The sequence below is a fragment of the Anopheles gambiae genome, chromosome 2, assembly GCF_943734735.2.
Source record: "Anopheles gambiae chromosome 2, idAnoGambNW_F1_1, whole genome shotgun sequence".
Taxonomy (NCBI): domain Eukaryota; kingdom Metazoa; phylum Arthropoda; class Insecta; order Diptera; family Culicidae; genus Anopheles; species Anopheles gambiae.
The window spans coordinates 45,037,999-45,064,155 of record NC_064601.1 but is presented as its reverse complement, the minus strand read 5'-3'; the positions used below and the strand labels follow the sequence as shown (position 1 = coordinate 45,064,155).

General features: G+C 42.0%; 15 protein-coding genes across 19 annotated transcripts in view; 8 read left to right on the top strand and 7 right to left on the bottom strand.

The window, feature by feature from the left end:
- Positions 1 to 26,157, bottom strand: part of LOC5667525 (uncharacterized) — a 386,862-nt gene that overhangs the window by 358,393 nt on the left and 2,312 nt on the right. The window lies entirely within an intron of this gene.
- On the bottom strand, positions 160 to 2,871 carry LOC133391180 (histone H2A). Of its 3 annotated transcripts, none has more exons than XM_061642879.1 (2): positions 472 to 2,871; positions 160 to 384 (listed from the first exon to the last, which is right to left on the bottom strand). In XM_061642879.1, exon 1 carries the CDS (start codon positions 2,782 to 2,784, stop codon positions 2,410 to 2,412), a length of 375 nt encoding a protein of 124 aa, XP_061498863.1. In that variant the 5' UTR covers positions 2,785 to 2,871; the 3' UTR covers positions 160 to 384; positions 472 to 2,409. The 3 variants fall into 3 exon arrangements, with proteins under 3 accessions (XP_061498863.1, XP_061498865.1, XP_061498864.1); XM_061642881.1 differs by having other exon boundaries at positions 160 to 379; XM_061642880.1 differs by having other exon boundaries at positions 538 to 2,871.
- Positions 3,064 to 10,019, top strand: LOC133391223 (histone H2B). The gene is made up of 2 exons (XM_061643195.1): positions 3,064 to 3,843; positions 9,631 to 10,019. The coding sequence occupies exon 1, from the start codon at positions 3,137 to 3,139 to the stop codon at positions 3,509 to 3,511; it is 375 nt and encodes a 124-aa protein (XP_061499179.1). The 5' UTR covers positions 3,064 to 3,136; the 3' UTR covers positions 3,512 to 3,843; positions 9,631 to 10,019.
- On the bottom strand, positions 4,464 to 10,744 carry LOC133392081 (uncharacterized). The gene is made up of 4 exons (XM_061650244.1): positions 10,300 to 10,744; positions 8,230 to 8,580; positions 5,366 to 5,437; positions 4,464 to 4,933 (listed from the first exon to the last, which is right to left on the bottom strand). The coding sequence occupies exons 1-4, from the start codon at positions 10,705 to 10,707 to the stop codon at positions 4,481 to 4,483; spliced, it is 1,284 nt and encodes a 427-aa protein (XP_061506228.1). The 5' UTR covers positions 10,708 to 10,744; the 3' UTR covers positions 4,464 to 4,480.
- Positions 5,065 to 6,418, top strand: LOC133391226 (histone H4). Its single transcript, XM_061643198.1, has one exon. It carries the CDS (start codon positions 5,147 to 5,149, stop codon positions 5,456 to 5,458), a length of 312 nt encoding a protein of 103 aa, XP_061499182.1. The 5' UTR covers positions 5,065 to 5,146; the 3' UTR covers positions 5,459 to 6,418.
- LOC133391225 (histone H2A) lies at positions 7,412 to 8,670 on the bottom strand. Its single transcript, XM_061643197.1, has one exon. It carries the CDS (start codon positions 8,596 to 8,598, stop codon positions 8,224 to 8,226), a length of 375 nt encoding a protein of 124 aa, XP_061499181.1. The 5' UTR covers positions 8,599 to 8,670; the 3' UTR covers positions 7,412 to 8,223.
- LOC133391224 (histone H2B) lies at positions 8,797 to 9,527 on the top strand. The gene has a single exon (XM_061643196.1). It carries the CDS (start codon positions 8,881 to 8,883, stop codon positions 9,253 to 9,255), a length of 375 nt encoding a protein of 124 aa, XP_061499180.1. The 5' UTR covers positions 8,797 to 8,880; the 3' UTR covers positions 9,256 to 9,527.
- LOC133391227 (histone H4) lies at positions 10,897 to 11,343 on the top strand. Its single transcript, XM_061643199.1, has one exon. It carries the CDS (start codon positions 10,963 to 10,965, stop codon positions 11,272 to 11,274), a length of 312 nt encoding a protein of 103 aa, XP_061499183.1. The 5' UTR covers positions 10,897 to 10,962; the 3' UTR covers positions 11,275 to 11,343.
- On the bottom strand, positions 16,816 to 17,827 carry LOC133391218 (histone H2A). Its single transcript, XM_061643177.1, has one exon. It carries the CDS (start codon positions 17,753 to 17,755, stop codon positions 17,381 to 17,383), a length of 375 nt encoding a protein of 124 aa, XP_061499161.1. The 5' UTR covers positions 17,756 to 17,827; the 3' UTR covers positions 16,816 to 17,380.
- LOC133391216 (histone H2B) lies at positions 17,960 to 18,997 on the top strand. Its single transcript, XM_061643175.1, has one exon. The coding sequence runs from the start codon at positions 18,038 to 18,040 to the stop codon at positions 18,410 to 18,412; it is 375 nt and encodes a 124-aa protein (XP_061499159.1). The 5' UTR covers positions 17,960 to 18,037; the 3' UTR covers positions 18,413 to 18,997.
- LOC133392080 (uncharacterized) lies at positions 19,093 to 25,139 on the bottom strand. Its single transcript, XM_061650242.1, has 4 exons — positions 24,711 to 25,139; positions 22,636 to 22,982; positions 19,991 to 20,062; positions 19,093 to 19,558 (listed from the first exon to the last, which is right to left on the bottom strand). The coding sequence occupies exons 1-4, from the start codon at positions 25,111 to 25,113 to the stop codon at positions 19,106 to 19,108; spliced, it is 1,275 nt and encodes a 424-aa protein (XP_061506226.1). The 5' UTR covers positions 25,114 to 25,139; the 3' UTR covers positions 19,093 to 19,105.
- On the top strand, positions 19,715 to 20,152 carry LOC133391221 (histone H4). Its single transcript, XM_061643179.1, has one exon. The coding sequence runs from the start codon at positions 19,772 to 19,774 to the stop codon at positions 20,081 to 20,083; it is 312 nt and encodes a 103-aa protein (XP_061499163.1). The 5' UTR covers positions 19,715 to 19,771; the 3' UTR covers positions 20,084 to 20,152.
- LOC133391220 (histone H2A) lies at positions 22,065 to 23,076 on the bottom strand. Its single transcript, XM_061643178.1, has one exon. It carries the CDS (start codon positions 23,002 to 23,004, stop codon positions 22,630 to 22,632), a length of 375 nt encoding a protein of 124 aa, XP_061499162.1. The 5' UTR covers positions 23,005 to 23,076; the 3' UTR covers positions 22,065 to 22,629.
- On the top strand, positions 23,248 to 24,425 carry LOC133391217 (histone H2B). Its single transcript, XM_061643176.1, has one exon. The coding sequence runs from the start codon at positions 23,287 to 23,289 to the stop codon at positions 23,659 to 23,661; it is 375 nt and encodes a 124-aa protein (XP_061499160.1). The 5' UTR covers positions 23,248 to 23,286; the 3' UTR covers positions 23,662 to 24,425.
- LOC133391222 (histone H4) lies at positions 25,149 to 25,749 on the top strand. Its single transcript, XM_061643180.1, has one exon. The coding sequence runs from the start codon at positions 25,369 to 25,371 to the stop codon at positions 25,678 to 25,680; it is 312 nt and encodes a 103-aa protein (XP_061499164.1). The 5' UTR covers positions 25,149 to 25,368; the 3' UTR covers positions 25,681 to 25,749.

Sequence of the window (26,157 nt, the reverse complement as noted above, 5' to 3'; positions counted from 1 at the left end):
TAGAGAAACCTCTCATCCTTTTGAAGCAATAATCGCCGCGTGGATCATACCGTTTTTTGCATCAGCTCTAATCTGACTTATACATGCGCATCGTTCATGTATACTTGGGATAACTCATCAAAAGAAGGAAATCGGATGAAAAAAACTACACCGTTTACATAAAGTTTATGAATTTATTATAACAGCCAACAGCGTCAATGTTGCCTTTGAATCCGTAAATCACTCAATGCTTATTTCAAAACTATCAAGCTATGGAGTAAATGGGGCGCTAGTTCATTGGCTCTCCTGTTATTGAAGTGATAGGCATATTACAGTGAATATTTCCTTCTCTCTATCAGCACCATTCACCAACACGTCCGGGGATCCACGTTTCTCGGCCCTATGCTATTTAAAAATGTATAAATGACGTTATTTACGTTATACCAGATTGCGAAAAATTGTTTTATGCAGATGATATGAAAATGTTCCTACCAGTATCAGATCAAACCGATTGCTTAACTCTTCAAAACTGTTTAATTCGATTTAACTCATACCCACCAAATACTTTCTGCAAGATTTGCTATCAGGGTGCTATGAACATGAAGAAATTAACTCCACCTCCAAAATCTATGCTGTTAACTGAATGCTATATATTTTCTTGGGATACTGACTTCATTTGGTATACTGACTTAGCGATGCTCCGCTAGCGATGCTTACATTTTGGTTTGTACATTTGGTAATTGTTCCCCAGCTTCCGTTATCATTAAAATGTTTCCCAGTTACTATACAGGACAAACACCCTGGGACCTCATAGATCGCATAATGAATTATTTGGGAAAAGTAACGCTCAGCCCTCTACGTTACGCTAGCGTTACAAGTAACGTCTGTCTAGCGCAAACCCAAGCAGCATTTTTGAACGCCTGGTTTAATCGTCGTGGATAAGCAAATTGAGGTAAAAGTAAGGCTCAGCCCTCTACGTTACGCTAGCGTTACGCGTAACGCCTGTTTACCACAAACCCAAGCAACATTTTTGAACGCCCGTTTTAACCGCCGTGGATGAGCAAATTAATAGATTATCATGTCTTAATATCGTTTTTTTACATAATAATTAGAAAAGCAACAATTTTTGAACAAACATAAAAAGAACAGCAATTGCAAAGATAACACTCATTGATAATTCATGAGTATAAATAAATTATATTATTACTATTAGGCTATCATTTTTAACAGCAATCAGAGTTGTAACAACTTCACGTATTATAATTATAACAATCTTACACATATAAAATGGTTACTTTTAAAAATGATTATTTATTTATTTTCGCATTGATAAAGCAGGATAATGAAATACATACAAATATTTACTACCTTCATTAACCTCAATTTAAAAAAGAGCCCTCGCACCTAAAGTAAAGTTTATTCACAATAGGCGGAAACATAGAATGAATAGGTAATATTTATATTTCATATAGTTTATTAATTTATTAATATTTTTAATATTTTATACTTTCTAATCATAGGAAATGTTACTAAAATTGAAAGCTTTTGGGGTGTTTATGAACTTTTCAAAAATACTGTTTGGAAATTTTAAAAGGCATGTAACGCTTTTTATATGTAACGTAGATCACTGAGCCTTACTTTTACCAATTATTTAGATGGCGTTACTACTGGTTGCAGGGACTTTGATCACCACTAGATGGCGTTATTGAATGTGGAGTTGCATATGCGTTAGGACATTTCAATACTTTGTATTTTATAGGCATTCCTACACTGCAAATCATTTTATTGTTTCAAACAACGAAACACTTTAAAATGCTTCACAAATTTGGGTAACTGGTGATTAAGATGAAGGGTGAAGGGAAACATTAATAAGTATGGTTGTTTATTTGAACCTTCCTAATTTTTGGTCCAACTTTTTTAAAGCCATTGTCAACGTTTCCCGATATATTGAAAGCCAAACTTTTGTGAGAACCTAAGGCTACCTAAACGCACAACATTTTTCGACAATCGACCCTTTCAACATTTTCCCGTGGTTAACGATAAATCAGGTAAAAGTGTCCTTTACTGTTTTCAGAAAAAGGTCAACACGCAGGTATCACTGGTTGCATGTATATGGTAAAACCAACCCTCTTGAACAAGCTACCTGGAAAATCTTATGCATCGCTTATGATATGCTGCATTTTGTAGAATTCGTAGTGAGAGGTTACAGAATTGAACATATTAAGGGATGCTTTTTGTGCCAAAGGACGGCCCATTTTTTCATTTACATTTTGTACACAGTTTCAAGCACGGTTCTTGATATATCTGGATTTTTTTCCTTCTGGTTCTCCCATAACAGCATAAATCGAATAAAATGTCTTTGGCAAAGTAATTTGTCGCCCTGAAAAGGACGGTTTTGGGTTTGAGATGAAGGAAGCTTTGTCACACCGTTTAAGCCTTCTTTTCGGTCTTCTTGGGCAGCAGCACGGCCTGAATGTTGGGCAGCACACCACCCTGAGCGATGGTTACTCCGGACAGCAGCTTGTTCAACTCCTCGTCGTTGCGGATGGCCAGCTGCAGATGACGCGGGATGATGCGCGTCTTCTTGTTGTCACGGGCAGCGTTTCCGGCCAACTCAAGCACTTCAGCGGCCAAGTATTCCATGACGGCTGCCAGATACACGGGTGCTCCGGCACCGACGCGCTCGGCATAGTTACCCTTGCGCAGGAGACGATGAATACGGCCAACGGGGAACTGAAGACCGGCACGGTTGGAACGGGACTTTGCCTTTCCCTTTACCTTTCCTCCCTTTCCACGGCCAGACATGGTTAGATTTGATTGGGGTACGTTTGTAAGGGATCACGAACAACACGATGTTCTCTTTGAGAAGGGTCTTTTTATAATTGTTGTTGTTAGTATGGTTTAGAGAGGCTTTGGCTCCTGCGGAGTTCTTTCGCCTAAGTCTTTTTATAATAGAACAATTTTGACCCGACCGATGCTTATATAGCAGCTTATTCGTGCTGCCCGATACTCGTTTGGAATTTTTCGAGCTGCACGATACGTATTCTCTCTCGCATTCCGTTATAAGCGATCGGAGAGCTCGGAATTTTTCTAGAACGCAATCACCCGTTGAATCATACACATCGTGTCCCAGTGTTGAGTGAATTTTTCCGTCGAAATGGCACCCAAAACCAGTGGAAAAGCTGCGAAGAAGTCTGGCAAGGCCCAGAAAAATATTTCCAAGTCCGACAAGAAAAAGAAGCGCAAGACCCGCAAGGAAAGCTACGCTATTTACATCTACAAAGTGTTGAAGCAAGTCCACCCGGATACTGGCATCTCTTCGAAGGCCATGAGCATCATGAACAGTTTCGTCAACGATATCTTCGAACGCATTGCTGCTGAGGCATCCCGCTTGGCGCACTACAACAAGCGTTCGACGATCACGTCCCGCGAAATCCAAACCGCTGTTCGTCTGCTGCTGCCTGGTGAGCTTGCCAAGCACGCCGTCTCCGAAGGAACGAAGGCTGTCACAAAGTACACCAGCTCGAAGTAAGCCACTGAAATGATTGGCTTCGTTCTCTCAAATCGGTCCTTTTCAGGACCACAAACCGCATTCAAACAAAGAATTATCCTTCGTTTCATCTGCACCAGCGAATTAGCGCTTTAATTTCAGGGTGTCCGTCTTCGTCAACGTTATTGTTCAGTTTGTTGCGTTTGCCTGTACTAAATGGCATTAGTGCAGGTAAACGCAGCCATATCCTAAGTTTGTTTGCGAACTTTACAAGTTCTGCGTTGTTCATTGTAAATATTAATGTTAAATAGAACCTTAGCACGTTAAAAAAAACATTAAAAAAAAGTCCGCACTGGTTGGAAGCGTCTTGCGAGGTGAAATTGAAAATGGAGTTTCGTGTATCATGAATTATGAATAAAAGTCGTTTCGCTCGTTGTATGACGCGCATACGAGGATAATTTATCGACAAAGCAACCAATAGCAGCTTATGTGTCGTGAGTCAAATGTTGTAATAGATTTGTTCGATTTTAAACTTGCTTATAAGTATTGAAGGGTCGTCTTCTTGAGCATTTTAATTCACGTTTGTATAAGCATCAGTTAAGCTGTTTGTGTCGAACATTTGTTGTAAAATATATAGTCATACTATTCGTTCGTAGTTTGTTGTAAGCAGCGATGTTGGTATAATAGTCATAGGTTATATAGATGGTAATAAAGTATTGATCAATATAGTCAAAATCCTCAGATGCCCTATTAAAAAGCGAAACTTTGACAAGAAAAAGTTAAAATACCTCCCATAACATTGATTATTTAAAACAAATTTTCCCCATTTCACACTTTCCTCGTTATAACAAAACGACATGCGTGAAGGCTTGCATTCGTATGTACAATTTCATAATAGCAATCGAAAGAAAATTCTTGGAATGTTCAACAGTATTGGTGGTCCTGAAAAGGACCGTTTTGAGAAGGAAATGCCCCGTTTAGCCAGGGACCGCTTCCGGATGCATGGACGATTTAGGCACGCTCTCCGCGGATGCGACGGGCCAGCTGGATGTCCTTGGGCATGATGGTGACGCGCTTGGCGTGGATGGCGCACAGATTCGTGTCTTCGAACAGACCAACCAGATACGCCTCGCTGGCTTCCTGCAGCGCCATGACGGCTGAGCTCTGGAAGCGGAGATCAGTCTTGAAGTCCTGGGCGATCTCACGCACCAAGCGCTGGAAGGGCAGCTTGCGGATGAGCAGCTCGGTCGACTTCTGGTAGCGACGGATTTCTCGGAGGGCCACCGTTCCCGGACGGTAACGATGCGGCTTCTTCACTCCTCCGGTGGCCGGGGCACTTTTACGAGCAGCCTTGGTGGCCAGCTGCTTGCGAGGAGCCTTACCTCCAGTCGATTTACGAGCGGTTTGCTTGGTACGAGCCATTTCACTTCGGGAGCGTAGGTTTCGTTGAGCACGGAGCGAACTTGTTTATTTGACAAAAGTTGAACGTTAAATGAGGAAACTGCTCGAACAAGAGCTCTTTTTATGCGCTTGCCAACCCTTGTTTTCTCTCATCTTAAGAGCAAGAGGGAATGCGTGGATGAAAAAGTAGAAATAGGGACGTAGAGCTCGAAAACGCTCATTCGTGATCGTCAATTTGAAGTGTGAACATCGTGAACGTACAATCCTGTGCTCATCATGACTGGAAGAGGAAAGGGAGGAAAAGGTCTGGGTAAAGGAGGAGCCAAGCGTCACCGAAAAGTGCTGCGGGATAACATCCAGGGCATTACCAAGCCCGCCATCCGCCGTTTGGCTCGGCGCGGAGGAGTGAAACGTATCTCCGGTCTCATCTACGAGGAAACCCGTGGCGTCCTGAAAGTATTTCTGGAGAATGTGATTCGTGATGCGGTCACTTACACTGAACACGCCAAGCGTAAGACCGTCACCGCTATGGATGTGGTGTATGCTCTGAAGCGTCAGGGCCGCACTCTGTACGGTTTTGGAGGTTAAATTTATCTCTATAAAACTTCCATGTGGAGTCTCAAATCAAACGGTCCTTTTCAGGACCACAATACATTACTCAAGAGCTGTGTCTTTCGCAACATTAAAATGTTTTATTTGAGAGAAAAAATGTCTATGATGGCTTCGAATGGTGTGCGTATAACATTTTACTCGCATAACAAGCACTCACACTGCTGTATATTCAGTGCATTTACATGAGATGGCGTTTTGTGAGTGTGATTTTTTATCTTATACGTATGCGTTTGAAGCGTTCGCAAAAGCAACGATTGAAGCGTTGGTTAAAATGAATCATTTTTCTCTCTTGCATTTTTTTATCTAAATTTTCTTATAAAAATATTTTTTTTAGAGAAACCTCTCATCCTTTTGAAGCAATAATCGCCGCGTGGATCATACCGTTTTTTGCATCAGCTATAATCTGACTTATACATGCGCATCGTTCATGTATACTTGGGATAACTCATCAAAAGAAGGAAATCGGATGAAAAAAACTACACCGTTTACATAAAGTTTATGAATTTATTATAACAGCCAACAGCGTCAATGTTGCCTTTGAATCCGTAAATCACTCAATGCTTATTTCAAAACTATCAAGCTATGGAGTAAATGGGGCGCTAGTTCATTGGCTCTCCTGTTATTGAAGTGATAGGCATATTACAGTGAATATTTCCTTCTCTCTATCAGCACCATTCACCAACACGTCCGGGGATCCACGTTTCTCGGCCCTATGCTATTTAAAAATGTATAAATGACGTTATTTACGTTATACCAGATTGCGAAAAATTGTTTTATGCAGATGATATGAAAATGTTCCTACCAGTATCAGATCAAACCGATTGCTTAACTCTTCAAAACTGTTTAATTCGATTTAACTCATACCCACCAAATACTTTCTGCAAGATTTGCTATCAGGGTGCTATGAACATGAAGAAATTAACTCCACCTCCAAAATCTATGCTGTTAACTGAATGCTATATATTTTCTTGGGATACTGACTTCATTTGGTATACTGACTTAGCGATGCTCCGCTAGCGATGCTTACATTTTGGTTTGTACATTTGGTAATTGTTCCCCAGCTTCCGTTATCATTAAAATGTTTCCCAGTTACTATCCAGGACAAACACCCTGGGACCTCATAGATCGCATAATGAATTATTTGGGAAAAGTAACGCTCAGCCCTCTACGTTACGCTAGCGAGACAAGTAACGTCTGTCTAGCGCAAACCCAAGCAGCATTTTTGAACGCCTGGTTTAATCGTCGTGGATAAGCAAATCGAGGTAAAAGTAAGGCTCAGCCCTCTACGTTACGCTAGCGTTACGCGTAACGCCTGTTTACCACAAACCCAAGCAACATTTTTGAACGCCCGTTTTAACCGCCGTGGATGAGCAAATTAATAGATTATCATGTCTTAATATCGTTTTTTTACATAATAATTAGAAAAGCAACAATTTTTGAACAAACATAAAAAGAACAGCAATTGCAAAGATAACACTCATTGATAATTCATGAGTATAAATAAATTATATTATTACTATTAGGCTATCATTTTTAACAGCAATCAGAGTTGTAACAACTTCACGTATTATAATTATAACAATCTTACACATATAAAATGGTTACTTTTAAAAATGATTATTTATTTATTTTCGCATTGATAAAGCAGGATAATGAAATACATACAAATATTTACTACCTTCATTAACCTCAATTTAAAAAAGAGCCCTCGCACCTAAAGTAAAGTTTATTCACAATAGGCGGAAACATAGAATGAATAGGTAATAATTATATTTCATATAGTTTATTTATTTATTAATATTTTTAATATTTTATACTTTCTAATCATAGGAAATGTTACTAAAATTGAAAGTTTTTGGGGTGTTTATGAACTTTTCAAAAATACTGTTTGGAAATTTTAAAAGGCATGTAACGCTTTTTATATGTAACGTAGATCACTGAGCCTTACTTTAACCAACTATTTAGATGGCGTTACTACTGGTAGCTGGGACTTTGATCACCACTAGATGGCGTTATTGAATGTGGAGTTGCATATGCGTTAGGACATTTCAATACTTTGTATTTTATAGGCATTCCTACATTGCAAATCATTTTATTGTTTCAAACAACGAAACACTTTAAAATGCTTCACAAATTTGGGTAACTGGTGATTAAGATGAAGGGTGAAGGGAAACATTAATAAGTATGGTTGTTTATTTGAACCTTCCTAATTTTTGGTCCAACTTTTTTAAAGCCATTGTCAACGTTTCCCGATATATTGAAAGCCAAACTTTTGTGAGAACCTAAGGCTACCTAAACGCACAACATTTTCCGACAATCGACCCTTTCAACATTTTCCCGTGGTTAACGATAAATCAGGTAAAAGTGTCCTTTACTGTTTTCAGAAAAAGGTCAACACGCAGGTATCACTGGTTGCATTTATATGGTAAAACCAACCCTCTTGAACAAGCTACCTGGAAAATCTTATGCATCGCTTATGATATGCTGCATTTTGTAGAATTCGTAGTGAGAGGTTACAGAATTGAAAATATTAAGGGATGCGTTTTGTGCCAAAGGACGGCACATTTTTTCATTTACATTTTGTACACAGTTTCAAGCACGGTTCTTGATATATCTGGATTTTTTTTCCTTCTGGTTCTCCCATAACAGCATAAATCGAATAAAATGTCTTTGGCAAAGTAATTTGTCGCCCTGAAAAGGACGGTTTTGGGTTTGAGATGAAGGAAGCTTTGTCACACCGTTTAAGCCTTCTTTTCGGTCTTCTTGGGCAGCAGCACGGCCTGAATGTTAGGCAGCACACCACCCTGAGCGATGGTTACTCCGGACAGCAGCTTGTTCAACTCCTCGTCGTTGCGGATGGCCAGCTGCAGATGACGCGGGATGATGCGCGTCTTCTTGTTGTCACGGGCAGCGTTTCCGGCCAACTCAAGCACTTCAGCGGCCAAGTATTCCATGACGGCTGCCAGATACACGGGTGCTCCGGCACCGACGCGCTCGGCATAGTTACCCTTGCGCAGGAGACGATGAATACGGCCAACGGGGAACTGAAGACCGGCACGGTTGGAACGGGACTTTGCCTTTCCCTTTACCTTTCCTCCCTTTCCACGGCCAGACATGGTTAGATTTGATTGGGGTACGTTTGTAAGGGATCACCAACAACACGATGTTCTCCTTGAGAAGGGTCTTTTTATAATAGAACAATTTTGACCCGACCGATGCTTATATAGCAGCTTATTCGTGCTGCCCGATACTCGTTTGGAATTTTTCGAGCTGCACGATACGTATTCTCTCTCACAGCCCGTTATAAGCGATCGGAGAGCTCGGAATTTTTCTAGAACGCAATCACCCGTTGAATCATACACATCGTGTCCCAGTGTTGAGTGAATTTTTCCGTCGAAATGGCACCCAAAACCAGTGGAAAAGCTGCGAAGAAGTCTGGCAAGGCCCAGAAAAATATTTCCAAGTCCGACAAGAAAAAGAAGCGCAAGACCCGCAAGGAAAGCTACGCTATTTACATCTACAAAGTGTTGAAGCAAGTCCACCCGGATACTGGCATCTCTTCGAAGGCCATGAGCATCATGAACAGTTTCGTCAACGATATCTTCGAACGCATTGCTGCTGAGGCATCCCGCTTGGCGCACTACAACAAGCGTTCGACGATCACGTCCCGCGAAATCCAAACCGCTGTTCGTCTGCTGCTGCCTGGTGAGCTTGCCAAGCACGCCGTCTCCGAAGGAACGAAGGCTGTCACAAAGTACACCAGCTCGAAGTAAGCCACTGAAATGATTGGCTTCTTTTCATGAACCTCTCTTTAATCGGTCCTTTTCAGGACCACAAACCGCATTCAAACAAAGAATTATCCTTCGTTTCATCTGCACCAGCGAATTAGCGCTTTAATTTCAGGGTGTCCGTCTTCGTCAACGTTATTGTTCAGTTTGTTGCGTTTGCCTGTACTAAATGGCATTAGTGCAGGTAAACGCAGCCATATCCTAAGTTTGTTTGCGAACTTTGTATTGGAAACAATGATGCTGTGATTGACATTAAAGTTCTGCGTTGTTCATTGTAAATATTAATGTTAAATAGAACCTTAGCACGTTTAAAAAAAAAAAACATAAAAAAGTCCGCACTGATTGGAAGCGTTTTGCGAGGTGAAATTGAAAATGGAGTTTCGTGTATCATGAATTATGAATAGAAGTCGTTTCGCTCGTTGTATGACAATCATTTTTTTAAATTAAATTTTCCTCGCGCATACGAGGATAATTTATCGACAAAGCAACCAATAGCAGCTTATGTGTCGTGAGTCAAATGTTGTAATAGATTTGTTCGATTTTAAACTTGCTTATAAGTATTGAAGGGTCGTCTTCTTGAGCATTTTAATTCACGTTTGTATAAGCATCAGTTAAGCTGTTTGAGTTGAACATTTGTTGTAAAATATATAGTCATACTATTCGTTCGTAGTTTGTTGTAAGCAGCGATGTTGGTATAATAGTCATAGGTTATATAGATGGTAATAAAGTATTGATCAATATAGTCAAAATCCTCAGATGCCCTATTAAAAAGCGAAACTTTGACAAGAAAAAGTTAAAATACCTCCCATAACATTGATTATTTAAAACAAATTTTCCCCCTTTTCACACTTTCCTCGTTATAACAAAACGACATACGTGAAGACTTGCATTCGTATGTACAATTTCATAATAGCAATCGAAAGAAGATTCTTGGAATGTTCAACAGTATTGGTGGTCCTGAAAAGGACCGTTTTGAGAAGGAAATGCCCCGTTTAGACAGGGACCGCTTCCGGATGCATGGACGATTTAGGCACGCTCTCCGCGGATGCGACGGGCCAGCTGGATGTCCTTGGGCATGATGGTGACGCGCTTGGCGTGGATGGCGCACAGATTCGTGTCTTCGAACAGACCAACCAGATACGCCTCGCTGGCTTCCTGCAGCGCCATGACGGCTGAGCTCTGGAAGCGGAGATCAGTCTTGAAGTCCTGGGCGATCTCACGCACCAAGCGCTGGAAGGGCAGCTTGCGGATGAGCAGCTCGGTCGACTTCTGGTAGCGGCGGATTTCTCGGAGGGCCACCGTTCCCGGACGGTAACGATGCGGCTTCTTCACTCCTCCGGTGGCCGGGGCACTTTTACGAGCAGCCTTGGTGGCCAGCTGCTTGCGAGGAGCCTTACCTCCAGTCGATTTACGAGCGGTTTGCTTGGTACGAGCCATTTCACTTCGGGAGCGTAGGTTTCGTTGAGCACGGAGCGAACTTTTTTATTTGACAAAAGTTGAACGTTAAATGAGGAAACTGCTCGAACAAGAGCTCTTTTTATGCGCTTGCCAACCCTTGTTTTCTCTCATCTTAAGAGCAAGAGGGAATGCGTGGATGAAAAAGTAGAAATAGGGACGTTGAGCTCGAAAACGCTCATTCGTGATCGTCAATTTGAAGTGTGAACATCGTGAACGTACAATCCTGTGCTCATCATGACTGGAAGAGGAAAGGGAGGAAAAGGTCTGGGTAAAGGAGGAGCCAAGCGTCACCGAAAAGTGCTGCGGGATAACATCCAGGGCATTACCAAGCCCGCCATCCGCCGTTTGGCTCGGCGCGGAGGAGTGAAACGTATCTCCGGTCTCATCTACGAGGAAACCCGTGGCGTCCTGAAAGTATTTCTGGAGAATGTGATTCGTGATGCGGTCACTTACACTGAACACGCCAAGCGTAAGACCGTCACCGCTATGGATGTGGTGTATGCTCTGAAGCGTCAGGGCCGCACTCTGTACGGTTTTGGAGGTTAAATTTATCTCTATAAAACTTCCATGTGGAGTCTCAAATCAAACGGTCCTTTTCAGGACCACAATACATTACTCAAGAGCTGTGTCTTTCGCAACATTAAAATGTTTTATTTGAGAGAAAAAATGTCTATGATGGCTTCGAATGGTGTGCGTATAACATTTTACTCGCATAACAAGCACTCACACTGCTGTATATTCAGTGCATTTACATGAAATGGCGTTTTTTAAATGTGCCTTTTAAACGTATGTGCATGCGTTTGAAGCGTACATAAAAGCGACGATTGAAGTGTTTGTTAAAATATTGAATTTTTATTTACTTATTAATTTATGAATTTATTTTATAGTGTCGAATTAAAAAATTTTATTTTTCAGGGCAAGCCTCTCATCCTCTTGAAGCAATAATCGCCGCTACACATGCGCTTCGTTCATTGATACTTGTGATAATTATTCAAAAGAAGGATTGGGTGAACAAAAGCTACACCGTTTCCATGAGGTTTGTGAGTTTATTATAACAGCTAACGGTGCCAATGCTGCCTTTGACTCCGTAAATCACTCAACGCTAATTTCAAAACTATCAAGCTGCGGAATAAATAGAACGCTTGTTCATTGGCTCTCCTGTAATTTAAGTGTAAGACAAATTAAAGTGAATATTTCATCCGGGGTTCCACAAGGCAGTATTCTAGGCCCTATTCTTTTTATCATTTTCATAAATGATGTTATTTACGTTAAACCAGATTGCGAAAAATTGTTTTATGCAAATGATATGAAAATGTTCCTACCGGTATCAGATCAAACCGATTGTTTAACTCTTCAAAACTGTTTAATTCGATTTAACTCATACCCACCAAATACTTTCTGCAAGATTTGCTATCAGGGTGCTATGAACATGAAGAATTTAACTCCACCTCCAAAATCTATGCTGTTAACTGAATGCTATATATTTTCTTGGGATACTGACTTCATTTGGTATACTGACTTAGCGATGCTCCGCTAGCGATGCTTACATTTTGGTTTGTACATTTGGTAATTGTTCCTCAGCTTCCGTTATCATTAAAATGTTTCCCAGTTATTATCCAGGACAAACACCCTGGGACCTCATAGATCGCATAATGAATTATTTGGGAAAAGTAACGCTCAGCCCTCTACGTTACGCTAGCGTTACGCGTAACGCCTGTTTACCACAAACCCAAGCAACATTTTTGAACGCCTGTTTTAACCGCCATCTACCCGCTGCGCAAAGCGACGCAAGAAATCATGGAGTTCTGAGAATTTTATCATGCCCTCTTTTTTCTCCAACGGCAAATTTGTCGAGCAGCTCGTCGAGCTGCCCGTCCCTGGCTCCGCCTTATTCCCCTCGGCTGAGCGCGCTGTCGAAGGTTTGAATGTGTTGGTGTGTCAGACGGCCAATCGCTGTCAGCCATCGTCCGTGCTCTTTCCCTCCCTAGTGCTATCTCATTCTCGCGTGTGGACAATGCTCATGAGTTGCTGTGGCGCTTAAAAAACCGTTTATACACATTGCGGCGATGAAGTTGCATTTTTACAAATCAAACCAAAAAAGCGCAATAAGTTCTATTGCTGCAATGTAAAAATGACTAAGGAATCGCTAGCTAACGCTGGAGGGTTTGATGTGAAACGCGCTGAATCCTAATTCGCATTAACACGTTCATCTCGGCGCTGATTTTCATCAACTTTCCTTTCCACCAGCACCTAGAACGCAGGCTGGAAAGTTCACTGGCAGGCAGTGGGGCCTGTCATCGATCTGAACGTGTTAAGCATTAAAGATAACTTTGTTACACTAAGCTTTTGCTTTCGTATGTTGTAGATTACACAGATATGCTGTGCCGTCTGCGCAAAGGTATGAGCGTGCGTGTGTGTGCACAACTGTCGCCAAATGTGTTTTTTTCCGGAATGTTATGATCCATCGGTCAAAGAAAGGAAGGTGTTAATGAAAGGCGGAAAGACGAATTGAGGTCCCTGTCAATGGTAACTGATGACAGGGAGCAGGGGTAGTGGCACACAGCTGTTGGGAGATTGAACAGTATACTTAAATTGCCGACGGATGGAGAGGGGGGTGGCCATGGAACCCCTACGATCATCGGTCACAGGCCCTAAAATTGTAGTCGCCATGGGGGGAGGGGAGGTGCGAATGGTTCTCCAGCCACGGAGCCCTAAAGACCATCTTTCCGGGGGCCCTTGTCGTTGATACTCTGTCCATTTGTAGAGATCATCGCCGACCGCCTAGTCCACCTACCGTTAGGTCCGTCGCTGGTCCATGACGGTGTTTTTTTTTTACTGTAGAGTGCATCCTTCCCCCTGCCTGCAGCGTATACATCGAGCAGGAGACAGTGTGGCAGTACCCCCGTCGTGGGTTCTAACCGCGTACGAACCGTCCGCCGTATCAAGAGGTGACTATCCGGCTACGTGGTACTCAAGTCCTGAAAAGGCCGGCATGATCGCTTTGGCTAGTACGCCAATAATAATAATAATAATAATAATAAAAAGAACTTAGCGTAGCAGTCCACACCCGGGTAAGAGTTTGTCTTGACTTTGTTACTGCCGGGCTACCGCTGTGACGAGACAAATGGACGGAATGCACTCGACCAAAACATGAACCTACCGATCCGAACCCATTCCAAGGCGTTGCCGGTCAATCGGCGTCATGATACCGACTCCAAGCCAACAAGCCGCCAGATTCTGGACGGACAGGTGCAGCACCATACGCGCACCGTAATAAACAAATCCAGAATCCTCTTTTGTATAAATTCAATTCAAAATGTTGTTTCCACTTGGGTCCACTAGCTGAATTAGAAATACAGTGAACCCTCTCTTATTTGAGAGGCGATGGGACTGTCGAATAAGAGGGGTTTTCAAATTACAGAGGTGAAAAGTGAATGAAAGGTCAATCCAAACAAGAAAGAGACAGAACATTTAGTATGCAGCCTTAACTGTTGCTATAGGTAACTGCGAACAGAATCGCCAATTTGAGCACACATCTTTCAATAACCATGGCAACACCATACACAAATAAGAGGGATACAGATTTCAGAGGTTTTCCAAATTAAAGGAACAAAAATGTACTGGAAATCAAGGGACTGTGCAAAATGTTAAAATAAGAGAGGTTTTTCAAATTGGAGAGGTGTCAAATAAGAGAGGGTTCACTGTAAATGTGCTACATATAACACGCACGTTTGCTTTGATCGTGTGTCTTTTTAATACCCCCAATAGCAGAGCCTATCGCAAAGATGCCAATGCCAATGGTTGTGTTGTCTCTCAGGTAGCGAGATCGAAAATGCATGGACTTTGTAGCCGCAGCGGATGAAAATGTACGCATCAGAATCAAATAGTTTTGGGGTTTCCACAAACACGCGCGCGCAAACTCACACACAAACACGCACGCGCAAACTCGCACACACACACACACACACACACACACACACACGCGCGCGCGCACACATGCATGAACGCGCGCACGCACGCACGCACGCACACACGCACGTACGCGCGCCCGCGAGCATAAAAGCGCACACGCCAGCACGCACCCCCGAAAGCGCGCATGCGAGCACGCACCCACGAAAGCGCGCACGCGAGCATGCATCCACGAAAGCGCGAACGCGAATACGCATTCACAACCCCCCCCCCCCCTCCCCACCCCCTTACCGCATGATCCATTACGGCTACCTTATCGGAAGATAGGCTGGTTCAGCTATCTTGCAGCGCATCCTCATCCAAAACGCCAGGCGGGGTGGGGGAGCGGAACATGATAGAGTGAATGGTCACTTTCCCCGCGCTGTGTGCGTGTGTGTGTGTGTCGAGACACAAAAACTCGAGAAAGATTTCGGCACATTAAAAAAATATATTTTTAGTCACTATACACTGTGCTTCATGATGCTTAGAAGGTCGTTGAAGCATCAAACATGTTCAAATTAAAAAAATATTAGATTAGTGTTAGACGTTCTCCTACGCTTGTTTTAAATAGGCTTCTTCACCCTCAACTGGCACGGGCATCGAATGGTCTCATCAGCAGCGGCACGAAATAAAATAAACCATCAATACAGCGATAACACTTCAAATCCCAATCCAGCTTCTCCCACAGCGTCTCAAGGTCACACACAAATTAATAAATGCTAACACCCACCAATAACAATACACAACCGCAATGCACATATATGAACCAACGCATACACCACAACAACCAATCAGCTGGCGACGGAAGGCACGGGCAGAAGCGCAAGTAAGGCAGGTCAGGGTGAGGGAGGGAGAAGAAGCGGACGAAAAAATGGGCGCCATTTAAAAAAAAAAAAATTTGACCGTTTATTTTTGCTCCACCGCCATAAATAGTTCGTCCATTTCGCCCACAGATGGCGCTAAACTTGCTCGACCCAGCGCGGGAATCGCTGAAGTCCAGCGCGGGAGACCAGGCGAAATCTGCGCTGGCCAGCGCAGATTTTGGTGCATTTTCTGCGCTGGAAACTGCTCGAATTTGCGCAGCGGGTATATAATTGGTAAAAGTAAGGCTCAGTGATCTACGTTACATATGAGAAGCGTTACATGCCTTTTAAAATTCCCAAGCAGTATTTTTGATAAAAGTAAGGCTCAGCCCTCTACGTTACGCTAGCGTTACGCGTAACGCCTGTTTACCACAAACCCAAGCAACATTTTTGAACGCCTGTTTTAACCGCCGTGGATGAGCAAATTAATAGATTATTATGTCTTAATATCGTTTTTTTACATGATAATTATAAAAGCAACAATTTTTGAACAAACATAAAAAAGAACAGCAATTGCAAAGATAACACTCATTGATAATTCATGAGTATAAATAAATTATATTATTACTATTAGGCTATCATTTTTAACAGCAATCAGAGTTGTAACAACTTCACGTATTATAATTATAACAATCTTACACATAAAAAATGGTTACTTTTAAAAATGATTATTTATTTATTTTCCCAACTATAGATAAAGCAGGATAATGAAACACATACAAATATTTACTACATTCAATAACCTCAATTTAAAAAAGAGCCCTCGCACCTAAAGTAAAGTTTATTCACAAAAGGCGGATAGATAGATAGATAAAGTTTATTCACAATAGGCGGATAGATTCACAAACATAGATGGAATAGGTAATAATTATATTTCATGTACATTATTAATTTATTAATATTTTTAATATTTTATACTTTCTAATCATAGGAAATGTTACTAAAATTGAAAGCTTTTGGGGTGTTTATGAGCTTTTCAAAAATACTGCTTGGGAATTTTAAAAGGCATGTAACGCTTCTCATATGTAACGTAGATCACTGAGCCTTACTTTTACCAATTATTTAGATGGCGTTACTACTGGTTGCAGGGACTTTGATCACCACTAGACGGCGTTATTGAATGTGGAGTTGCATATGCGTTAGGGCATTTCAATACTTTGTATTTTATATGCATTCCTACATTGCAAATCATTTTATTGTTTCAAACAACGAAACACTTTAAAATGCTTCACAAATTTGGGTAACTGGTGATTAAGATGAAGGGTGAAGGGAAACATTAATAAGTATGGTTGTTTATTTGAACCTTCCTAATTTTTGGTCCAACTTTTTTAAAGCCATTGTCAACGTTTCCCGATATATTGAAAGCCAAACTTTTGTGAGAACCTAAGGCTACCTAAACGCACAACATTTTTCGACAATCGACCCTTTCAACATTTTCCCGTGGTTAACGATAAATCAGGTAAAAGTGTCCTTTACTGTTTTCAGAAAAAGGTCAACACGCAGGTATCACTGGTTGCATGTATATGGTAAAACCAACCCTCTTGAACAAGCTACCTGGAAAATCTTATGCATCGCTTATGATATGCTGCATTTTGTAGAATTCGTAGTGCGAGGTTACAGAATTGAAAATATTAAGGGATGCGTTTTGTGCCAAAGGACGGCACATTTTTTCATTTACATTTTGTACACAGTTTCAAGCACGGTTCTTGATATATCTGGATTTTTTTCCTTCTGGTTCTCCCATAACAGCATAAATCGAATAAAATGTCTTTGGCAAAGTAATTTGTCGCCCTGAAAAGGACGGTTTTGGGTTTGAGATGAAGGAAGCTTTGTCACACCGTTTAAGCCTTCTTTTCGGTCTTCTTGGGCAGCAGCACGGCCTGAATGTTAGGCAGCACACCACCCTGAGCGATGGTTACTCCGGACAGCAGCTTGTTCAACTCCTCGTCGTTGCGGATGGCCAGCTGCAGATGACGCGGGATGATGCGCGTCTTCTTGTTGTCACGGGCAGCGTTTCCGGCCAACTCAAGCACTTCAGCGGCCAAGTATTCCATGACGGCTGCCAGATACACGGGTGCTCCGGCACCGACGCGCTCGGCATAGTTACCCTTGCGCAGGAGACGATGAATACGGCCAACGGGGAACTGAAGACCGGCACGGTTGGAACGGGACTTTGCCTTTCCCTTTACCTTTCCTCCCTTTCCACGGCCAGACATGGTTAGATTTGATTGGGGTACGTTTGTAAGGGATCACCAACAACACGATGTTCTCCTTGAGAAGGGTCTTTTTATAATAGAACAATTTTGACCCGACCGATGCTTATATAGCAGCTTATTCGTGCTGCCCGATACTCGTTTGGAATTTTTCGAGCTGCACGATACGTATTCTCTCTCACAGCCCGTTATAAGCGATCGGAGAGCTCGGAATTTTTCTAGAACGCAATCACCCGTTGAATCATACACATCGTGTCCCAGTGTTGAGTGAATTTTTCCGTCGAAATGGCACCCAAAACCAGTGGAAAAGCTGCGAAGAAGTCTGGCAAGGCCCAGAAAAATATTTCCAAGTCCGACAAGAAAAAGAAGCGCAAGACCCGCAAGGAAAGCTACGCTATTTACATCTACAAAGTGTTGAAGCAAGTCCACCCGGATACTGGCATCTCTTCGAAGGCCATGAGCATCATGAACAGTTTCGTCAACGATATCTTCGAACGCATTGCTGCTGAGGCATCCCGCTTGGCGCACTACAACAAGCGTTCGACGATCACGTCCCGCGAAATCCAAACCGCTGTTCGTCTGCTGCTGCCTGGTGAGCTTGCCAAGCACGCCGTCTCCGAAGGAACGAAGGCTGTCACAAAGTACACCAGCTCGAAGTAAGCCACTGAAATGATTGGCTTCTTTTCATGAACCTCTCTTTAATCGGTCCCTTTCAGGACCACAAACCGCATTCAAACAAAGAATTATCCTTCGTTTCATCTGCACCAGCGAATTAGCGCTTTAATTTCAGGGTGTCCGTCTTCGTCAACGTTATTGTTCAGTTTGTTGCGTTTGCCTGTACTAAATGGCATTAGTGCAGGTAAACGCAGCCATATCCTAAGTTTGTTTGCGAACTTTGTATTGGAAACAATGATGCTGTGATTGACATTAAAGTTCTGCGTTGTTCATTGTAAATATTAATGTTAAATAGAACCTTAGCACGTTTAAAAAAAAAACATAAAAAAAGTCCGCACTGATTGGAAGCGTTTTGCGAGGTGAAATTGAAAATGGAGTTTCGTGTATCATGAATTATGAATAGAAGTCGTTTCGCTCGTTGTATGACAATCATTTTTTTAAATTAAATTTTCCTCGCGCATACGAGGATAATTTATCGACAAAGCAACCAATAGCAGCTTATGTGTCGTGAGTCAAATGTTGTAATAGATTTGTTCGATTTTAAACATGCTTATAAGTATTGAAGGGTCGTCTTCTTGAGCATTTTAATTCACGTTTGTATAAGCATCAGTTAAGCTGTTTGAGTTGAACATTTGTTGTAAAATATATAGTTCATACTATTCCGGATGCATGGACGATTTAGGCACGCTCTCCGCGGATGCGACGGGCCAGCTGGATGTCCTTGGGCATGATGGTGACGCGCTTGGCGTGGATGGCGCACAGATTCGTGTCTTCGAACAGACCAACCAGATACGCCTCGCTGGCTTCCTGCAGCGCCATGACGGCTGAGCTCTGGAAGCGGAGATCAGTCTTGAAGTCCTGGGCGATCTCACGCACCAAGCGCTGGAAGGGCAGCTTGCGGATGAGCAGCTCGGTCGACTTCTGGTAGCGACGGATTTCTCGGAGGGCCACCGTTCCCGGACGGTAACGATGCGGCTTCTTCACTCCTCCGGTGGCCGGGGCACTTTTACGAGCAGCCTTGGTGGCCAGCTGCTTGCGAGGAGCCTTACCTCCAGTCGATTTACGAGCGGTTTGCTTGGTACGAGCCATTTCACTTCGGGAGCGTAGGTTTCGTTGAGCACGGAGCGAACTTGTTTATTTGACAAAAGTTGAACGTTAAATGATGAAACTGCTCGAACAACAGCTTTATTCATACGCTTGCCAACCCTTGTTTTCTCTCATCTTAAGAGCAAGAGGGAATGCGTGGATGAAAAAGTATAAATAGGGACGTTGAGCACGAAAACGCTCATTCGTGATCGTCAATTTGAAGTGTGAACATCGTGAACGTACAATCCTGTGCTCATCATGACTGGAAGAGGAAAGGGAGGAAAAGGTCTGGGTAAAGGAGGAGCCAAGCGTCACCGAAAAGTGCTGCGGGATAACATCCAGGGCATTACCAAGCCCGCCATCCGCCGTTTGGCTCGGCGCGGAGGAGTGAAACGTATCTCCGGTCTCATCTACGAGGAAACCCGTGGCGTCCTGAAAGTATTTCTGGAGAATGTGATTCGTGATGCGGTCACTTACACTGAACACGCCAAGCGTAAGACCGTCACCGCTATGGATGTGGTGTATGCTCTGAAGCGTCAGGGCCGCACTCTGTACGGTTTTGGAGGTTAAATTTATCTCTATAAAACTTCCATGTGGAGTCTCAAATCAAACGGTCCTTTTCAGGACCACAATACATTACTCAAGAGCTGTGTCTTTCGCAACATTAACATGTTTTATTTGAGAGAAAAAATGTCTATGATGGCTTCGAATGGTGTGCGTATAACATTTTACTTGCATAACAAGCACTCACAAAAGTTTGCATGCGTTTGAAGCGTACATAAAAGCGACGATTGAAGTGTTTGTTAAAATATTGAATTTTTATTTACTTATTAATTTATGAATTTATTTTATAGTCTCGAATTAAAATTATTTAATTTTTCAGGGCAAGCCTCTCATCCTCTTGAAGCAATAATCGCCGCTACACATGCGCTTCGTTCATTGATACTTGTGATAATTATTCAAAAGAAGGATTGGGCGAAAAAAAGATACACCGTTTCCATGAGGTTTGTGAGTTTATTATAACAGCTAACGGTGCCAATGCTGCCTTTGACTCCGTAAATCACTCAACGCTAATTTCAAAACTATCAAGCTACGGAATAAATAGAACGCTTGTTCATTGGCTCTCCTGTAATTTAAGTGTAAGACAAATTACAGTGAATATTTCATCCGGGGTTTCACAAGGCAGTATTCTAGGCCCTATTCTTTTTATCATTTTCATAAATGATATTATTTACGTTATACCAGATTGCGAAAAATTGTTTTATGCAAATGATATGAAAATGTTCCTACCAGTATCAGATCAAACCGATTGTTTAACTCTTCAAAACTGTTTAATTCGATTTAACTCATACCCACCAAATACTTTCTGCAAGATTTGCTATCAGGGTGCTATGAACATGAAGAAATTAACTCCACCTCCAAAATCTATACTGTAAACTGAATGCTACATATTTTCTTGGGATACTGACTTCATTTGGTATACTGACTTAGCGATGCTCCGCTAGCGATGCTTACATTTTGGTTTGTACATTTGGTAATTGTTCCCCAGCTTCCGTTATCATTAAAATGTTTCCCAGTTATTATCCAGGACAAACACCCTGGGACCTCATAGAGCGCATAATGAATTATTTGGGAAAAGTAACGCTCAGCCCTCTACATTACGCTAGCGTTACGAGTAACGTCTGTCTAGCGCAAACCCAAGCAGCATTTTTGAACGCCTGGTTTAATCGTTGTGGATGAGCAAATTAATAGATTATCATGTCTTAATATATTTTATTTTACATGATAATTAGAAAAGCAACAATTTTTGAACAAACATAAAAAAGAACAGCAATTGCAAAGATAACACTCATTGATAATTCATGAGTATAAATAAATTATATTATTACTATTAGGCTATCATTTTTAACAGCAATCAGAGTTGTAACAACTTCACGTATTATAATTATAACAATCTTACACATAAAAAATGGTTACTTTTAAAAATGATTATTTATTTATGTTCCCAACTATAGATAAAGCAAGATAATGAAATACATACAAATATTTACTACCTTCATTAACCTCAATTTAAAAAAGAGCCCTCGCACCTAAAGTAAAGTTTATTCACAATAGGCGGAAACATAGATTGAATAGGTAATAATTATATTTCATATACATTATTAATTTATTAATATTTTTAATATTTTATACTTTCTAATCATAGGAAATGTTACTAAAATTGAAAGCTTTTGGGGTGTTTATGAACTTTTCAAAAATATTGTTTGGGAATTTTAAAAGGCATGTAACGCTTCTCATATGTAACGCAGATCACTGAGCCTTACTTTTACCAATTATTTAGATGGCGTTACTACTGGTTGCAGGGACTTTGATCACCACTAGACGGCGTTATTGAATGTGGAGTTGCATATGCGTTAGGGCATTTCAATACTTTGTATTTTATATGCATTCCTACATTGCAAATCATTTTATTGTTTCAAACAACGAAACACTTTAAAATGCTTCACAAATTTGGGTAACTGGTGATTAAGATGAAGGGTGAAGGGAAACATTAATAAGTATGGTTGTTTATTTGAACCTTCCTAATTTTTGGTCCAACTTTTTTAAAGCCATTGTCAACGTTTCCCGATATATTGAAAGCCAAACTTTTGTGAGAACCTAAGGCTACCTAAACGCACAACATTTTTCGACAATCGACCCTTTCAACATTTTCCCGTGGTTAACGATAAATCAGGTAAAAGTGTCCTTTACTGTTTTCAGAAAAAGGTCAACACGCAGGTATCACTGGTTGCATGTATATGGTAAAACCAACCCTCTTGAACAAGCTACCTGGAAAATCTTATGCATCGCTTATGATATGCTGCATTTTGTAGAATTCGTAGTGAGAGGTTACAGAATTGAAAATATTAAGGGATGCTTTTTGTGCCAAAGGACGGCACATTTTTTCATTTACATTTTGTACACAGTTTCAAGCACGGTTCTTGATATATCTGGATTTTTTTCCTTCTGGTTCTCCCATAACAGCATAAATCGAATAAAATGTCTTTGGCAAAGTAATTTGTCGCCCTGAAAAGGACGGTTTTGGGTTTGAGATGAAGGAAGCTTTGTCACAACGTTTAAGCCTTCTTTTCGGTCTTCTTGGGCAGCAGCACGGCCTGAATGTTGGGCAGCACACCACCCTGAGCGATGGTTACTCCGGACAGCAGCTTGTTCAACTCCTCGTCGTTGCGGATGGCCAGCTGCAGATGACGCGGGATGATGCGCGTCTTCTTGTTGTCACGAGCAGCGTTTCCGGCCAACTCAAGCACTTCAGCGGCCAAGTATTCCATGACGGCTGCCAGATACACGGGTGCTCCGGCACCGACGCGCTCGGCATAGTTACCCTTGCGCAGGAGACGATGAATACGGCCAACGGGGAACTGAAGACCGGCACGGTTGGAACGGGACTTTGCCTTTCCCTTTACCTTTCCTCCCTTTCCACGGCCAGACATGGTTAGATTTGATTGGGGTACGTTTGTAAGGGATCACCAACAACACGATGTTCTCCTTGAGAAGGGTCTTTTTATAATAGAACAATTTTGACCCGACCGATGCTTATATAGCAGCTTATTCGTGCTGCCCGATACTCGTTTGGAATTTTTCGAGCTGCACGATACGTATTCTCTCTCACAGCCCGTTATAAGCGATCGGAGAGCTCGGAATTTTTCTAGAACGCAATCGCCCGTTGAATCATACACATCGTGTCCCAGTCTTGAGTGAATTTTTCCGTCGAAATGGCACCCAAAACCAGTGGAAAAGCTGCGAAGAAGTCTGGCAAGGCCCAGAAAAATATTTCCAAGTCCGACAAGAAAAAGAAGCGCAAGACCCGCAAGGAAAGCTACGCTATTTACATCTACAAAGTGTTGAAGCAAGTCCACCCGGATACTGGCATCTCTTCGAAGGCCATGAGCATCATGAACAGTTTCGTCAACGATATCTTCGAACGCATTGCTGCTGAGGCATCCCGCTTGGCGCACTACAACAAGCGTTCGACGATCACGTCCCGCGAAATCCAAACCGCTGTTCGTCTGCTGCTGCCTGGTGAGCTTGCCAAGCACGCCGTCTCCGAAGGAACGAAGGCTGTCACAAAGTACACCAGCTCGAAGTAAGCCACTGAAATGATTGGCTTCTTTTCATGAACCTCTCTTTAATCGGTCCTTTTCAGGACCACAAACCGCATTCAAACAAAGAATTATCCTTCGTTTCATCTGCACCAGCGAATTAGCGCTTTAATTTCAGGGTGTCCGTCTTCGTCAACGTTTTGTTCAGTTTGTTGCGTTTGCCTGTACTAAATGGCATTAGTGCAGGTAAACGCAGCCATATCCTAAGTTTGTTTGCGAACTTTGTATTGGAAACAATGATGCTGTGATTGACATTAAAGTTCTGCGTTGTTCATTGTATATATTAATGTTAAATAGAACCGTAGCACGTTTAAAAAAAAAACATTAAAAAAAAGTCCGCACTGGTTGGAAGCGTTTTGCGAGGTGAAATTGAAAATGGAGTTTCGTGTATCATGAATTATGAATAGAAGTCGTTTCGCTCGTTGTATGACAATTATTTTTTTAAATTAAATTTTCCTCGCGCATACGAGGATAATTTATCGACAAAGCAACCAATAGCAGCTTATGTGTCGTGAGTCAAATGTTGTAATAGATTTGTTCGATTTTAAACTTGCTTATAAGTATTGAAGGGTCGTCTTCTTGAGCATTTTAATTCACGTTTGTATAAGCATCAGTTGAGCTGTTTGAGTTGAACATTTGTTGTAAAATATATAGTCATACTATTCGTTCGTAGTTTGTTGTAAGCAGCGATGTTGGTATAATAGTCATAGGTTATATAGATGGTAATAAAGTATTGATCAATATAGTCAAAATCCTCAGATGCCCTATTAAAAAGCGAAACTTTGACAAGAAAAAGTTAAAATACCTCCCATAACATTGATTATTTAAAACAAATTTTCCCCCTTTTCACACTTTCCTCGTTATAACAAAACGACATACGTGAAGACTTGCATTCGTATGTACAATTTCATAATAGCAATCGAAAGAAAATTCTTGGAATGTTCAACAGTATTGGTGGTCCTGAAAAGGACCGTTTTGAGAAGGAAATGCCCCGTTTAGACAGGGACCGCTTCCGGATGCATGGACGATTTAGGCACGCTCTCCGCGGATGCGACGGGCCAGCTGGATGTCCTTGGGCATGATGGTGACGCGCTTGGCGTGGATGGCGCACAGATTCGTGTCTTCGAACAGACCAACCAGATACGCCTCGCTGGCTTCCTGCAGCGCCATCACAGCTGAGCTTTGAAAGCGGAGATCAGTCTTGAAGTCCTGGGCGATCTCACGCACCAAGCGCTGGAAGGGCAGCTTGCGGATGAGCAGCTCGGTCGACTTCTGGTAGCGACGGATTTCTCGGAGGGCCACCGTTCCCGGACGGTAACGATGCGGCTTCTTCACTCCTCCGGTGGCCGGGGCACTTTTACGAGCAGCCTTGGTGGCCAGCTGCTTGCGAGGAGCCTTACCTCCAGTCGATTTACGAGCGGTTTGCTTGGTACGAGCCATCTCACTTTGAGAGCGTAGGTTTTGTTGAGCACGGAGCGAACTTGTTTATTTGACAAAAGTTGAACGTTAAATGAGGAAACTGCTCGAACAAGAGCTCTTTTTATGCGCTTGCCAACCCTTGTTTTCTCTCATCTTAAGAGCAAGAGGGAATGCGTGGATGAAAAAGTAGAAATAGGGACGTTGAGCTCGAAAACGCTCATTCGTGATCGTCAATTTGAAGTGTGAACATCGTGAACGTACAATCCTGTGCTCATCATGACTGGAAGAGGAAAGGGAGGAAAAGGTCTGGGTAAAGGAGGAGCCAAGCGTCACCGAAAAGTGCTCCGGGATAACATCCAGGGCATTACCAAGCCCGCCATCCGCCGTTTGGCTCGGCGCGGAGGAGTGAAACGAATCTCCGGTCTCATCTACGAGGAAACCCGTGGCGTCCTGAAAGTATTTCTGGAGAATGTGATTCGTGATGCGGTCACTTACACTGAACACGCCAAGCGTAAGACCGTCACCGCTATGGATGTGGTGTATGCTCTGAAGCGTCAGGGCCGCACTCTGTACGGTTTTGGAGGTTAAATTTATCTCTATAAAACTTCCATGTGGAGTCTCAAATCAAACGGTCCTTTTCAGGACCACAATACATTACTCAAGAGCTGTGTCTTTCGCAACATTAAAATGTTTTATTTGAGAGAAATAATGTCTATGATGGCTTCGAATGGTGTGCGTATAACATTTTACTTGCATAACAAGCACTCACACTGCTGTATATTCAGTGCATTTACATGAAATGGCGTTTTGTAAATGTGCCTTTTAAACGTATGTGCATGCGTTTGAAGCGTACATAAAAGCGACGATTGAAGTGTTTGTTAAAATATTGAATTTTTATTTACTTATTAATTTATGACTTTATTTTATAGTGTCGAAATAAATTATTTTATTTTATTTAATTTTATTTTACACAAGCGCTTCGTTCATTGATACTTGTGATAATTATTCAAAAGAAGGATTGGGCGAAAAAAAGCTACACCGTTTTCATGAGGTTTGTGAGTTTAT

What these genes read in the sequence shown, in the direction of transcription:
- LOC133391226 (XM_061643198.1), top strand. Translation starts at nt 5,147, where the DNA reads ATGACTGGAAGAGGAAAGGGAGGAAAAGGTCTGGGTAAAGGAGGAGCC.
- LOC133391223 (XM_061643195.1), top strand. Translation starts at nt 3,137, where the DNA reads ATGGCACCCAAAACCAGTGGAAAAGCTGCGAAGAAGTCTGGCAAGGCC.
- LOC133391216 (XM_061643175.1), top strand. Translation starts at nt 18,038, where the DNA reads ATGGCACCCAAAACCAGTGGAAAAGCTGCGAAGAAGTCTGGCAAGGCC.
- LOC133391224 (XM_061643196.1), top strand. Translation starts at nt 8,881, where the DNA reads ATGGCACCCAAAACCAGTGGAAAAGCTGCGAAGAAGTCTGGCAAGGCC.
- LOC133391227 (XM_061643199.1), top strand. Translation starts at nt 10,963, where the DNA reads ATGACTGGAAGAGGAAAGGGAGGAAAAGGTCTGGGTAAAGGAGGAGCC.
- LOC133391221 (XM_061643179.1), top strand. Translation starts at nt 19,772, where the DNA reads ATGACTGGAAGAGGAAAGGGAGGAAAAGGTCTGGGTAAAGGAGGAGCC.
- LOC133391220 (XM_061643178.1), bottom strand. Translation starts at nt 23,004, where the DNA reads ATGTCTGGCCGTGGAAAGGGAGGAAAGGTAAAGGGAAAGGCAAAGTCC.
- LOC133391225 (XM_061643197.1), bottom strand. Translation starts at nt 8,598, where the DNA reads ATGTCTGGCCGTGGAAAGGGAGGAAAGGTAAAGGGAAAGGCAAAGTCC.
- LOC133392081 (XM_061650244.1), bottom strand. Translation starts at nt 10,707, where the DNA reads ATGGCTCGTACCAAGCAAACCGCTCGTAAATCGACTGGAGGTAAGGCT. An exon ending in GCATCCGCGGAGAGCGTGCC is followed by an intron (nt 8,581 to 10,299) that starts TAAATCGTCCAT and finishes GGCCGTGGAAAG; the next exon opens with GGAGGAAAGGTAAAGGGAAA. An exon ending in TTACGCTTGGCGTGTTCAGT is followed by an intron (nt 4,934 to 5,365) that starts GTAAGTGACCGC and finishes GTCAAATAAACA; the next exon opens with AGTTCGCTCCGTGCTCAACG.
- LOC133391222 (XM_061643180.1), top strand. Translation starts at nt 25,369, where the DNA reads ATGACTGGAAGAGGAAAGGGAGGAAAAGGTCTGGGTAAAGGAGGAGCC.
- LOC133391180 (XM_061642879.1), bottom strand. Translation starts at nt 2,784, where the DNA reads ATGTCTGGCCGTGGAAAGGGAGGAAAGGTAAAGGGAAAGGCAAAGTCC.
- LOC133392080 (XM_061650242.1), bottom strand. Translation starts at nt 25,113, where the DNA reads ATGGCTCGTACCAAGCAAACCGCTCGTAAATCGACTGGAGGTAAGGCT. An exon ending in CCGTCGCATCCGCGGAGAGC is followed by an intron (nt 22,983 to 24,710) that starts GTGCCTAAATCG and finishes GTGGAAAGGGAG; the next exon opens with GAAAGGTAAAGGGAAAGGCA. An exon ending in TTACGCTTGGCGTGTTCAGT is followed by an intron (nt 19,559 to 19,990) that starts GTAAGTGACCGC and finishes GTCAAATAAACA; the next exon opens with AGTTCGCTCCGTGCTCAACG.
- LOC133391218 (XM_061643177.1), bottom strand. Translation starts at nt 17,755, where the DNA reads ATGTCTGGCCGTGGAAAGGGAGGAAAGGTAAAGGGAAAGGCAAAGTCC.
- LOC133391217 (XM_061643176.1), top strand. Translation starts at nt 23,287, where the DNA reads ATGGCACCCAAAACCAGTGGAAAAGCTGCGAAGAAGTCTGGCAAGGCC.